The sequence below is a fragment of the Solanum stenotomum genome, chromosome 3 (assembly GCF_019186545.1).
Source record: "Solanum stenotomum isolate F172 chromosome 3, ASM1918654v1, whole genome shotgun sequence".
Lineage (NCBI taxonomy): Eukaryota > Viridiplantae > Streptophyta > Magnoliopsida > Solanales > Solanaceae > Solanum > Solanum stenotomum.
In genome coordinates, this window is record NC_064284.1 from 18,335,662 (window position 1) to 18,351,254 (window position 15,593).

Consider the following 15,593-nt stretch of genomic DNA (forward strand, 5'->3'; position numbering starts at 1 on the left):
TGGAAATCAAATGACAAAAGTATTTGATTTTGATGAGAGTCTCAATTGTACTTAAATCTTTAATTCTTTTTTGAGGTTATTATTTGTGGTGATAAAGTGTTTTGCAATGGTCCACATTTAAAGACAATTCTATGATAACTTAATTGTTTGAGAATATTTGTATACTTTTCTATTTGCTTTAACTCTATAGGAGACATGTGAGGGGACCATTTGGTTTTAGGTCACTTTCAAATTACTTGTTTTGCTCCCTAAGGGCTTCCTCAATGTCTATCTCTTTCTCCAACACTAATGGGGACCTCTGGTCTGGTATTTTTGTTTCTCTCTGCTCTTTGTAAATAAATTATTATTACAACTTTTTCAATTTTTCTTGAAATATTGCTACCACTCAGGTTATTGGTGGATGTTAAAGTCTGAGATTTCTTTACCAAGAGAATTAGTCTGATATTTCTTTTGTTTGGATTTTGCACATACATCCCACCAACGAATGATACAAAAGTTCTTAATATGACTTATAGTATGTAAAATCAAGATATGCTTTCATATTTCTATTGAAATGACTGTTGTATTTGCTGTCATGAAAAGGAAAAGGGAATATTAGCAAGTAACAAATCAATAATAACCAAAGATCTTTGTTTCTTAAAATATCATATTCTTTTATAACTTAACCATAACATGTTACTTACCTAGACTCTAGCTATGAGCCTATGACTTCCAAAAAAAAAATAAAAAGAACATTAGTGTTTACCACAACAAGCACTAATGATTTTGACAACAGAATTGGAAACAGAGGAAATATTCAGTAAGTTTTAAGTTCTATATGAGCAGAGGCGGATCCACTAAATGAAAAACATGTAGCTTTACCAGAATCAGTACCTTTTGTCTAGACCTTATATATATATTAAAACATCTACTAAATATTTGATTTTGAATTCAGTTTTTATTGTGTATCAATTCGAGGCTGTCATAGAAATTCATAAATTTCAAATTTTGGTACCACCTTTTGTATATGAGAACTTCCCTCAAGTTCAACAAAGTTATCAATTTGATGCTGAAAAGCTGTTTGTACTTCGTTCTGTAGACAATGTAATGCATGGTTGTGATTAATATACTAATGAGAATATTATTTTAGCAGATTAGTATATCAAAAATCCAAATGTGACATAAAGTATAAACTAGTACTATATATAGTACAAAGTAATAATAGAAAATAATTTTTTGCTTTGCTTTATGGATGATCTAGATGCCAGTAGAATTAATTCTTCAAGAATAAAACGTTTAGTCATCAACTTGTATGCATAAATTAAAATTTTATAATAGTACTAAAATTAAGGTAATGTAGCAACAACATCCGTGAGTGTATATATATGGGGTTTGTCTTTCAATTTTTTTTCACTCTTTCTTCATTTCGTTTTCAGTTATTAATTGAATTTGTCTGTAGTAGACCACCCCATATGTTATTGTTAGAAAAAGGATAGTACATCCTTCAATCAATACTGGTTTATTTATTTTATTATATATATACATATATAATATTTATTCCTTATATGAATGAAGCTAGAGTTCTTCATTCATAAAATCTTTTCTCTTTAATTTCTTTGTGATTTTTTTAGTTTCCGTAGTAAATTTGATTATCGAGGAGATATGGAAACTTCGCAGTCTCTCTCGATTGAGAGTTTTTCGTATAGTTGGTTAGTAGATTTGGGGGATTCTTTCAGAGCTTCTATGGATGATTCTGGAGATGATTATGAAACTGCTTTTATTGAGATGGATCCTGCACTACCTCCTTCAAAGAGGTTTTTTAATGTGAATCCACAGGATTTGAACTTTGATTTTCCTACATCAGATTCTTCTTTAACTCTTGTTCATGCTGATGAACTCATTTCAAACGGCTTCTTGATGCCTCTGTTCATCAAGAAGCCGATGAAGATGGAGTCGGATTACGATGTAATTGAATCCCACTCCATCCCCAATTCTCCGGCATCTTCTGCTGCGCAGCAGCAGGATGAATCGCGTTCGTCCTCTTGTAGGAGGGTGAATCGGTGTGTATCGTTGAGGAGATGCCGGAGTTTGTCGAGGAGGATTTTATTGAAGTATTTTGATTTTCTTAGGCCATTTTGCCAGAAAATAAGAAGGTGTAGTAGAATTGGTAGGTGCAGATCAAGTAGTGGAAAGGAAGTGATGAAGAAGTGGGAATATTGTTCAGCAGCAACATCTCCAAGGACAAGTGTAGCTTATTCTGTTGATAATTGGCGCAGATCTTGTGATTCTGAAAGCTCTATTTATGAAGCTGTTCTACATTGCAAAAGAAACCATTAATGGTATGTTACTACTTCTTTTCACTTTCTCTCTCTTCTACTTTTTTTCAAACGAATAAATTCAGGATCTAGAGTTGCAGAGTTTGAAATAAGTTGAATATTTCACATACGTGTGTATATACGTAGTTCGAGTTAAAAGGCAATAATTGTAGCTAAACTCAGAACTTATTGTTGAGTTTATTCCACATGGATCGTGAGATTAGTTTTTTTTGTTTCTTTTATGATCTTAGACAATATATACTCACCTCAGAACTATTTTTTTTTAATTTACACCGAAGATCCATTTATTATCATGGTTAGAATTAAGACTCATTTTGAGTTTTTGGTTTATTCAATATTGGATCCTCATATTATGTTGTCCATGCTACAGTTGTCAAGTCTAGACGTGTGAAATATGTTGAGGTTGTCCCACATTAGATTTTCATCTTTTTTGAATAAGTTAACTTTTGAATTGAATTAGGGTCAAAGTTCATATTTCTTATCGGTTTCTCTAGATCCATCTATGCATGTTGTAGATTTTTTGATTGTCACTCAGATTATAATATTGTTTTTTTGGTTAATTTGTTAAATTTCAGGTAAATAGAGAAAATGAGAAGCAAGTAATATGGGATGAGAGGTCTAAAGAAGTTCACATGTGACTGAGGGGTCGTTTGGTGTGAGGGATAGAAATAATTAGTGATGAGATACGAAAATAGTGATGGAATAAAGTTTTTGTATCTTGTTTGGTTATCATATTTGGGACAATTTATCTCACCATTTATATCATAGTGATGGAATAATCTATCTCGTATATATGGTGGGATAAGTTATCCCAAAATAGTTAATCCCAGGATAACCTATCCTGGAATAACTTGTTCCCAACCAAACGACCGTGAATACATTAATTGTCACTTTGTATAGCTCTTTCTCTTTTCTTCAAGAATGGGATTGTGATTTTTTTGTCTTCTTGAAGGAAGTGGAAAAAGCTTGTAAGGAAGGGACTGTGTCAGCCATGAGAAAAATATTCTTTGGGATTTTTGAAGATACGATATATCTTCATCATGACTCATATTATTTTATTTTATTTTGTCCTTTTTTTTTTTTTTTTTTGCACAATTTCAACTAGGAAATTGTCTTGCTTTTGTGATTTGTATAAAGTTTTTATGGGAATAATAATAATAATTCAGAATTAATATATTGTATGTCATCACTTACGTACTTCCCCTATTGCATTTACCCTTTTGTTCTAGCTAATTATTATAACAAGCATATACTAAAATATGTTATAATGATAATAACTATATTCCTATGAAGAAAGTACTAGTAATTAAATTAGGATTTATCGTTCATGGGATTGAAACAATTTAGTACTACTAGAAGTAATAGTTTTATAATATATTCGAAAGAGAATTCATATCGTTTTCTGCATGCCTTGTATCTGCCATTAATGGCGCCTAAATGGTCGACAAACATAAATTTGTTAAGTGTATGGACATTTTGTGAAATGATGGTGATATTTAATCTGTCTGGTCTGATATCATATTGAAATGTGTTATAATTTAGAGTAAATTTTAGGTTTACCAATCATAAAAATTATATTTGTATGTTATATTTATAGTTTGTATAATTGCGTTCTATAACAAATTTTATGTTTGCTATGGCTATTAATCTGTATATTTCGGTATATATATACATAAAAATATGTATTTGGGTCTATTTGTATATTTCGGTATACAAATGGGTTCTGCAATTAATTTTTATACAACACATATGAATACCAAATGGGTCTATTTGTATATTTCGGTATACAAATGGGTCCTACAATTAATTTTTATACAACACATATATATACCGAATGAGTCTATTTGTATATTTTGGTATACAAATGGGTCCTGCAATTAATTTTATTCAACACATATGTATACCGAATGAGTCTATTTATATATTTCGGTATATATACAAATGGAATGGCAAAATACATGGAATGTTTACTGCAAATTACAAATAAAAGAAATTATGGCTATAACATTTAATTTAAAATAATAATTTGCTATTTATCTAAAAAATTAAGTTATCAAAGAGAATATTATTATTATTATTATTCAATTATATTCTAACATATCTTTCATTAATGGCTGCTTAAATGGTCGACAAATATAAATTTGCCCCACTCGAAAGTGATGTGCCTATTTAAGAAAAAAAAATTGGTCACTTTTAATTGCTTGTTTATTTTAAACTCTTTACTTTGAAAGCTTATAATTTAGACAATATTAGTCTATCAATTCATTTTATTTATCCATAATACGTTCTTATATTTACTTGTCACTTTTAGCTTATTAAGAAAAAAACATGTTTTATTCTTAATGTTAATTACGTATTTCCCATATTCATTTTCCAACATAAACCAAACATCGATTAATATAAATTTATGGTAAAATAACTATATCAATAAATATTTCTGAAGATCAAGGCTGCAAAGTTCAAAATAGACAAATAAAAATGAACAAATCAATTTTTTTAATCATAATTTTAATGAAATAATAAGTCTCGAATAAGTTGTACCTTTAATTACCAACATTTCACTACCATTTGTTTTAGCAAAGAATTTACAGCAACTTGAATGTAAACACTATTCAATGAAATACGAATAGGGAAGATTGAAAGGAAGAAGAACAAAATGAGAATATTTGGAGCCTAGAGACATGTTAATTGATTATTTCATTATTATATTTTTAGTTTTTATTTTCAGTCTTTCGGATTTTAAAAGTATATATATATATATATAAAGAATGGGCAGGTGTTTAGGGCTAGTTTCTTTTAATTAATAAAATTAAAAAAAATCTCAAAAAGAAGAGTAAAAGAGAGGATGCTAAGGCATTACTTATCCTAATAAGATAACGAATTTCTACTAATTAACATGAGAAAATATATGAGTTAGAGAAAATTAGAAATTTTATACTACATAAACAATGAGGTTAAAAGCCTCCACGTCAGTCAGCTAAGTGCATGTACCCTCGAAAGTTCGAAGGGTTAGGAATTATGATTATTTGATAGGGGCCTTTGATGAAATGACTGCTTAATGTACGTACTACAAATAATCTCATGTTGTCACCAAAATTATATACTTCTTCAATTTACCTGTCTTAGCTTAATTGAATATGAAAATTTAGAGAAAAAAATAAATAAGAAAGGATTTTAATTCTTTATGATTTTAAATTTAGAAAAAAAATGCATAATATATTAAAGAGTTGTCAAATTAATAAGGAAATATATTATTGTTTAAAAAAAAGTAAAATGTTGGAATATATACCATAAATTATAATATATTTCGGTTGAAATATAAATGATAAAGAATAAATAAATAAATATTCAATTTGAAGCAGTAATGTCTCATTTTTTTTTTAAAGAGATTCAAGCAACAAAAATGAAAAAGGAGTTCTACACTAATCATGTTTTATTTGAATTAATTACAGGACAATATTATACAAAATAAAAATAAAAAATGCTAAGAAGTTTACTGTATATCCTGTTGGCATATATAATAATATAATAATATAATAATCATCTAATAATATCAAAAGACTCATAAAAATCATATAGGGCCTAAAATAAATGAATTAATTAACATGGCATATTTTTCTCTTAAAATATCCTTCTTTGATAATCAGGTAAGATACACAGCATGAATATTGAATAGTAAATGATTTTCAATTCTTGAATCATATGGAAATGGTAATAATACTACTGATTAATTAATGTGTATTTTAGTACATCATAAAGTGCAAATAATGCATGAATTGAGATAGAAGGAACTAATAATAATACTTCTATAATTATTTCAAGCGTACGAAGTTATAATTACCCTAATAATTAATCCACAAATTAAAGTATGTTGAGACCATACTTTTTCTGAAATCCCTTGTAAGGCTGAAGGCAACGTGAGACTATACTATAATCTTTTTTTTCCATCTTATATGGTCTATTTTAATTTTTTCATTTTTTTCACAAAATAAAAAGCTTAGTTTACTAGTCATTATATTGTCTTTTATTCCATCTGTGATTTATTGGCAATCATTACTAGTATTATTTTTATATTAAATAAGATCTAAACTAGGGATAATGCATAAGTACCTCCAACTTATGCCCGAAATCTCAGAGACACACTTATACTATACTAAGGTCCTATTACCCCCAAACTTATTTTATAAATAATTTTTTACCCCTTTTTGACCTACGTGGTACTATCTTGTGGGCCCAACGCGTGTTGACAATTTTTTTAGGCTATCTGATTGATAGTGCCACGTAGGCCAAAAAAGAGTAGAAAATTATTTATAAAATAAGTTCAGGGGATAATAGGACCTTAGTATAGTATAAGTGTGTCTATGAAATTTCAAGCATAGATTTTGGGGGTAATGCATTTTTCCTCTAAACTACAAAGTTTTGATGGGGCTCTAAGAATATAATAATTCAAACTTTTTCTTGGCCCCTTCTTATTGACATGACCATTTTATGTTGCTCCGATTAATAGCCTATAACAATTAATTTAAATATTCCAAAAAAAAAGGGTTTTCTGTGTGTACGGTTTACATCTTCTTTGGATAGTTGTTATCCGTGGTATTGTATTGTTAGTTTAAATATTGATTAGTACTTAAGTTTTATTATATCGTATTGTTTAAATCCATCGTTAGGTAACGTTGAAAAGACCCATGAAGACCAGTTTGGTGTGATCGCGTTGTTACCTTAATATTTTCTTCTCATTTTATCTTTATTTATTATTTAATAATTGTATTTCATCTTTTACCCTACTTTTTCATAGTATCTCTACCCCGTACCCTACTTTGCTTGTAGGTTTATTCAAATCATGGATGTGTGACATTATGTAACGATGCAGAACGATACAACTTATCCAAACACTGTAATCATTAAAACAATACAATACGATACATTATGAAATAAAACGTAACAATCATCCAAACAAAGTGCTAATTGCCTAGAGTTTTATTTTTTTTATAAAAAAATTACATTTTATGCTAAGGACTACTCCAATTACCTAAGAAAAAAAAAAGTAGCTCTAATTCGGGAAATTTAGATTAAGGAATAATTGCACTTTTATTCTTCAGTTATAGATAAATTCTGATTTTGGTCCATTTAATATTTCCTAAGCACTTCTAATCTCAATTAACTAAAATATGTTTTTTCGTAACAATAAAAATTAACACAACAGATCGATAATTGAATAATTTAGCATTTAATAATTTGTTAATTTTGTGAAGATTTATGATCCGAGAGATAAAAAATGTACAAATCAAATTTCAATTAATTAAAATTGATATGTGCTTAATTAAAAAATATAAGGACGGAAATTAGAATTTATGGATATCTAAGTAACTAAAAGTGCTAATTTTCCTAAAAATATTTCTCTTTCTTAAGACTCGGTAGTCCTTTCCTTTCCTTTCCTTTCCTTACTACTTTATTTTAGTACAAAATTTTAAATAAGAACAATCAAACTTTTTTATAACAATGTCATTTATTTCGATAATTTTTAACTGCTATAGAAAAATATTAAAACATATAATATAACCTAATGATTTCACGAAAATATAATTATTAGAGAGGTTTGATTGTCCATAATTGAACCACTTACTTAACAAGGAAACCTTAGTTTATTATTTTATATGGAATGTGATAGAGTGACCCACCATGTGAAAGTCAATAGCATAATAAGAATCGTTATCCCCTTGGCTTTGTATGTTCAACTTTAGACATTGGTTATGGTTTATGGTTTTTTGCCCATTCCACCATGTTTTTCTGAAACCTCAATTCTTGACAACATAATTCTAAACCAATCCCTACTCCACCACTACTTTTCCTTCATATTTATCCAATTATATATTTCATACACTGCATCAAAAAATAATCTTTAGTGGCAATTAATTAACGGCAATAGCTTAATTATCGTTAAAGATGTATTTTTGGCGGCAATTAGCACTCTTTGTATATGTCTCTAAAGTCTTTAGCGACATTAGATGTAATGACACTTAACTAATGTTGGTAAAGATTTTAACACTCTTAATTAATGTGTATATTTATTGCCGCTAAAAGTTATTTTTATTGTAGTGATAGTTTTATTACAAAATATATTTCCCAAAAACACAAACTTGAAAATGTCTTCTTTGTTTGAAAATGCAACTTTGATTCAAAATTGGTATAAACATACTCAACATCTTTTTATCGTTTACAAATATGGTGAATTTTAGAAATTCAGCCTTAACAATTACCAAACGAACAAACTCAGATTGATCGAGTTATTTATGAAGTTGAGTATAATATTCATGTAGATCAATAAAGCATGTCAATAGTATAACATTCATGTAGATCAATAAAGCATGTCAATAAAGCCTCATGTAGTCTCGCACATGTTCCAACATATATACATGCTTCATCTCATAATTTCGTAAAATGGGGAATAATTTTAACCCAAAAATTCACAAAAAGGATTATTGGAGGCCAAGAGGTAGAAAGAGAAGAATTTTTAATCCGAACGTTAAAAATAATTAGAATCAATAGGTGAAAATAGAGGAAATTTAAATCATTCTTTTAATATATGAGAGACATTGTTGATCCTTTTTCAAATAAAGAGAGATGTTGATTCAAATTCAACATAAACTTTTCACTTTCTAAAGAATATATATTTGGTAAACTTGTTAAAATTAATTCATTTTGATTTTTTTTTTTTAAAGTTTATTTGACAGAAGAATATTTTATGCTTAACTAAATTATTTGAGATTTTTGTGCTAGGACAATATTTTTAGAAGTATCTTTACGTGTCAAACTACAGACAAATATATGCAGGTGAGTTGATTAACTATCTATCAAGGTACCTCACTATATTGGGTAAGCCCTTCTTTTAATTAAAATATAAACATTGTATTTAATAAGATATAAACATCATTTAAAAGACTACTATTATTAAGAATATATAATGAGCCTATATTTATGATTTATAATTTGCAATTTCGTTGATATAACTCTTAAATTTAACCTTTTTATGGAGTATAGTTACCAAAAATTGTCCTTGCGGTTGAGGGTATGCCTACTTTTATCTTTTAAATAATACCCATGAGCAGTTTTAATCTCTAAGTTTGCTAAAGTAAATCACTTTTGTAACTAATAAAATGAAATAACTCTTTGTTAAGAACTAAGGGTTGTATGTTGATCATGCATGAACATTTTACGTGTTAGAAAAAAAAACCAAGTTTACCATTAGTTGTCAACTGTCACCATTTTAGATTTCACGTTTATTAAGAAATTAGGAAAATTTATCATTGTACCCTTATTTAGTGTTATCTTGAAGTCAAGTTTTCAATAACTGATCATGAATTATAATTTATTTTTATTAATTAAATTGATCAATGAACATGAATTAATTATTTAGTTTTCCTATGTCATACTTTCAAGGCTAATAACTCTCAAGGATAAAATAGAGCCAGAAATTTTATTAATGTGTCCAAGAATAATGGTGTAAAACAAAACAAAATATTGTGCTATTTGGGGTTCGAACCAAAAACTTCTCCATTCAAATGGACATCCATTATCACTGTGTCAAAGACATAGCTTTTGTAAAGGGTGTCCAACTTTAAATATATACCCTTTGAATGTAGAATTTGACTATATATACAACGTAATTTTTTGATGATCGAAGGGTGTTCAGTTGGACACCCTTGAGTGGCTATAGCTCCGCACTTGACGACATATAAATAGGAACGAAGGGAATATATGACATTATCTCATTAAATGCTTCAAGCCGACCAATTTGCTTGTCTAACATGAAGATCCAAATACCATCCTCATCAATCAATGTCTAAGTCAAGCATCAAATAATTCAAAAACCATCTGCATGCTTCAAGCCCATAGCGGACGGAACTAATCCGTTTCTTTACCCAAAATAAAGGAATCATGGGCCTCGCTCACGGTTGGGCCCATAATTTGGCTCTCCCCTAACTCTTTTGATATGTTTCGTTCACTTTTACTTGTCAACTTTATGGAGTAGTATATTTTTACTTTTAGTATATAAAGAAAAATTATATCATTTAATATGGATACGATGACAAAATACAGGACAAGTAAAAGTGAATGGGGAGAACTTTCCCAAGAGCAAATTAGGTTAATTAGGTACTAATAACATGTGAAATGGAGGGAAAAGGAAGCATAGACAAAAGATAGTCTGTTTTTTCTTTCTGCTCTTCCTTAGTAATATACCCCCTTTGCTGGGTTGGAGCTACCTGTATTGAAGAGGTTCAATTGAATTTATTGTTTTAATCATTCGTGCAAATATAATAGAGTTAATTAATATACTTTTTTGTGTGTATGTATAATCAATCAGTTATATTCCCCTAACATAACGAAAGTTATAGTCTAGTGCCACAAATAACTCAATTTATTTTCGGTTGCAATTTTGAATCCGAATGTGGCATGATTCGAATTTCGTTAGAGCCCAAAAAAGTGCAACCAAATAATGGCATCTATAAATAATATAGTTTTTTCCCCATGTCTAGTACTCCCTCCGTCCCTATTTACTTGTCCATATTTCCTTTTTTGGTTGTCCCTATTTAGTTGTCCATTTTGACAAATCAAGAAAGGACAACAAATTTTTTCCTATTATACCCTTATTTACACTTCTTGAAAATTGTAAAAGTGTATGTTGTTTCCCTCCAATTTATTTCACTTTAATTCAAATAAGTAGTTGTAATTTTGAAGTGAAAAGTTGTCATAAGGGTAAAATTGTAACTTCACTGTGCTAATCATTGTTGCCTTAATCTGTGTGCCATTTCTAAAGTGGACAACTAAAAAGGGACGGAGGGAGTATCAATGGTGATGGGGAGGGGGCCGGGGACCAGAACTCATCATGTATGTGTAGCTACCTATACTAGTCAATTTTGTGATTGATACTTTGATTGCTGTAGCTACTATTATCAGCAGCACCAAGTAAGTTGAGTCACCATTGTGCTGATTTACTTGTCACACGACACTACATGTACTATTAGCAACATGTTTCTATGTCAACAGTGACATCTTCAACCTATTGGCTACAAATGAAAGTAGATCAATTTCCAAGTTTTGGAAGTTATCAAGTTGCTATTACTTGAAAAAGCAAAAAACATTTTCAATCCTCATGTAATTGGGATCGTCTATTATATAGATTCTTAATATTAGAGCTTATAAGCTTTTGCAATTTTATGCTTAGACTTATCATATATATATATATATATATATATATATTAAAAGTGGGAACATCAAAATGAAAAGTTGAAATACCTTTTTACCCTTCAAAACACTATTTCTATTTATTTTTTTACAAAACCAAATATATATTCTAATAACTAATTAGATATAGATGAAATCAGTTTAAAAAGTATTCAATGTGCATTAAATTATTTAATGATGAAATTAAGTAAGATATGTGAATGAGAATGACCCGTACTTTACTCAAAACATTTTTACATTTTTTTCAAAGCATGAAGAATTCTAAGAGAAGAAATTCAATGCACACCACATACAATAAATGTAGGACATTTAAAATTAGTCTAACCTTTAGACTTCTCCAATTGAACTACTATAAAATAGTATAAAGGGAAAAGGGTCAAATATGCCCCTAAACTATTCGAAAAGGTCTAGATATACCCCCGTTTAAAGTTTGCTCACTCATGCCCTCGCCGTCCAACTTTTCATCTAAATGTGCCCTTATGGGCGTTAGTTGGCCAACTGGAATTGCCACGTCATTTTTACATTACCACGTGGCATTTATATTAAAGGGAAAAAGGGTCAAATATGCCCCTAAACTATTCGAAAAGGTCTAGATATACCCTCCCGTTTAAAGTTTGGCTCACTCGTGCCTTCGCTGTTCAACTTTTTGCATAAATATGCCCTTATGGGCGTTAGTTGATACGCTGGAAATATCCAGCTCATTTTCCTAATTCGGATATGGGTCCGAATATTTTAGGGGCATAATTGTTCCCTTTCCATTTTCATAAAAATGCCACATGGTAATTTAAAGTGATGTGACAATTCCATTTGGCATTTAAATAAAGGGAAAATGAGCTGGATATATTCAGTGTATCAACTAACGCCCATAAGGGCATATTTATGCAAAAAGTTGAACTGCGAAGGCACGAGTGAGCCAAACTTTAAACGGGAGGGTATATCTAGACCTTTTCGAATAGTTTAGGGGCATATTTGACCCTTTTTCCCTTTAATATAAATGCCACGTGGTAATGTAAAAATGACGTGGCAATTCCAGCTAGCCAACTAATATAACACCCATAAGGGTATATCTAGACGAAAAGTTGGACGGCGAGGGCATGAGTGAGCCAAACTTTAAACAGAGGGTATATCTAGACCTTTTTGAATAGTTTAGAGGCATAGTTGATCATTTTCCATAGTATAAATACCATTTCTTTTCCACAAATGGATAAAGAAAGTTGAAAAACTAAATTTCATATGACAGCCAAATTGCTCGAAGGTAAATGGCAACTATCCATCCAATTATTTTACAAGATGGTAAAGTTAATTTCATCATTTTGACAAAATATGCAGTAATTGTTTGGCTAATTCTCATTCCTTATTTAGAGAAGAGATATTCTTTTTTCGTCTTACATATTGTAAATTGTAATAGGACGTTATCTGCTTTAGTGTTTTGTCGATACCATCATCTAGACAGCTTTTTTAGATTTGTGTAATACAATAATTATATCTATTTTCTTTTCCTATTTATTGTAATTGACACTTTAATTATATTGTAATTTTCTTTTGGACAAAATCTGAAGTTTCAAGTACAATGAGGGAAAAGTGAACTTCATTCGAAAAGTTTTATATACGCTGCAATTTTAATAGGAGTATGCCAAGAACATATGTTAGTCCATACAACTTTACTCTTCGGATAAATTGGTGTACACCCTATTACAATCGTGACTACATTCATTTTCTTGTCTTTGTCCTTATGCTTTGATTTTAATATTTCATTTTAATAAGTTCTAGTGCTTAATAATAAAAATATATAAATTATATTGTCTTTGGATTAACAGTTTGACACGTAAATTTAATAGGGTTTTTTTCAGGTTCAATCGTGATTATTAGGATCTGATAAATATTTGTAAGAAGGATTTATCATTTTTTTTTTCTGTAAATGATATTGTTCGCATTGTATGCATATATGATGGGTTATGTGCAATCAAGATAATTTTAAAATGGTCATAATACATAAAGAGGACCTTTAACTTGGCATCAATTCATAACTACGACCTTAAACGTCCTTACCTTCTATTATATTAGTAAAGGGCGAATGGGGGGCGTGTGCAATAGTTTTGATCGCTTCAATGCCTATAATTTGAGAGATAAGAGGAAAGCCCTCTCTCGAATTCAAAGATGTAACACAAAAAATGACTCTCTTGCTAGTGCACAAGCTAGTAGGCACTTCAACTATCCAAAAATTTAACAATTAAACACTCTAATCCTACATGGCAAAGTGCGTGAAGCACACTTCAATTAGGCGCGTCAATGGTAAAAATAAAGGGCCCCAACGGTAAAAAAACACTTAAATGACACTTCTACCCTTAATGAATCTCTTTCATATATATATATATATATTTCCCTTTTTGAAATCAAAATCTCACTTTACTCTCTTCTTTCTAATTTCTTCAATAGCCTTTTGCCATTTTCCTCTCTTTCTTCACAATTTCTTGAACAATTTTACCTTTGATTTGAAAGATGAAATGTAGGAACTTAGGGTTAGGGTTTTGTAGAGAAGAAAGAGGAAAACGTTGTTCTCTGTTCTAAGCATAAGGTCAGAGTTGTTAATTGATATTTATTTTGTTTTTATTTTCAATTTTTTAATTGAAAAATCCATTTGTATTTATTTTAATTAGTTGGCAGCCACGTAGAAGCATTTGTATATCACACATTTTGCCTGGGATATATGAGTGTTTAATTGTTTAAATTTGTAATAGTTAAAGTGCCTACTTGTGCACTGGCAAAGTTTAGGGTCATAGTTGTGAATTGATGTCAAGTTAAAGGTCCTCTTTATGTATTATGCCTTTAAAATGCATTGTTAACCCTTATGTCATATTGGTGACAATAGTTTTAATCATGATAAAAGTAATTTAAATAGTAGGATACAATATACACCAACATATAAAAATTTATATACTATATAAGTCACCTCATTGTTACCACTTTGAGCAATTTTCAATATAATTATGTGTTACATCGTTTAAAATTTTATAGATATTTTAAAAATATTCTATTATGAATAAACTAATAAAAAGTTTAAATACTTCAAATATTTGTCTTATAAATCCATTTAAACATTTTGACTATGTACCCGATTAAATTTTAGTAATTTACCTTTTTTTAAGTAATAACTTAAACATGTAATATACACGTGCAAAACACGTGTCGAGAACTAGTATATAATAAAAGAGACAACACTTATGAGGGACAAAAAATCTTGTCGAGTGATTCATATAATGAAATTGTTTGAAGGTATACATAGGACAAACAAAAATTTGAAATGAATTTCATGTGACTAAAACATTCATTGTGGACATATTGGAAGGGTAGGTTATCAATGAGTTGTCCTGCTACTTGCTTCTCAGAAGGCATGTTAACCCTGTTTCCCTTTTAAAAAGTTGGTAAAGAAGATACATGCATGTCATGGAACCCCTCCTTTTACCTATACCTTTGATCATCAATCTAAATTTGATCGCGCATGTTTTTAAGAATTGACAACAACAAAATACCATGTATAATCCCCCACTAAGTGGGGTCTGAGGAGGGTAAAGTATATGTAGAAGTAACATAAGTATAAGAAATAGCAGATAGTAACAAATGGTAACTACAACAACATAATATGATAGTCAAAGAACAAGACAATAAATAATACTTAACAAAAATCAAAGTACCAGAGCAATACTACAACTACCAGTAGAATAGACCTCAATAGAAAATTGGATAGTAATGTCAATAGTTGAGTGAGTTCAGTAGTTTCTCATATATAAAATTATTGGCTCTACAGATATAGTATCATGGTGCAGAAGACAATTGTTCAAGCATCTGAAAAAGCTTTGCCGCGATGACTGATGAGGATGGCCTTTTTCTCTGAAAACCTTTCTCTTCCTTTTCAGCTAGTAATCACTTCGATTTTGTAAGATATTTAAACGATATAGATGGTAAACATCTTCTCTGATCTTTGGCTTCAAATACTTGAGACTTGTTATTTTATGATCAGTTAAGTATGTTAGATAA

At 29.6% G+C, this 15,593-nt stretch overlaps 1 protein-coding gene across 1 annotated transcript; it reads left to right on the forward strand.

Moving 5' to 3' along the window:
• The first annotated feature begins 1,431 nt into the window (after nucleotides 1-1,431).
• LOC125859366 (probable membrane-associated kinase regulator 6) lies at nucleotides 1,432-3,479 on the forward strand. The gene is made up of 2 exons (XM_049539098.1): nucleotides 1,432-2,318; nucleotides 2,891-3,479. The coding sequence occupies exon 1, from the start codon at nucleotides 1,642-1,644 to the stop codon at nucleotides 2,314-2,316; it is 675 nt and encodes a 224-aa protein (XP_049395055.1). The 5' UTR covers nucleotides 1,432-1,641; the 3' UTR covers nucleotides 2,317-2,318; nucleotides 2,891-3,479.
• Nucleotides 3,480-15,593: the final 12,114 nt, after the last annotated feature.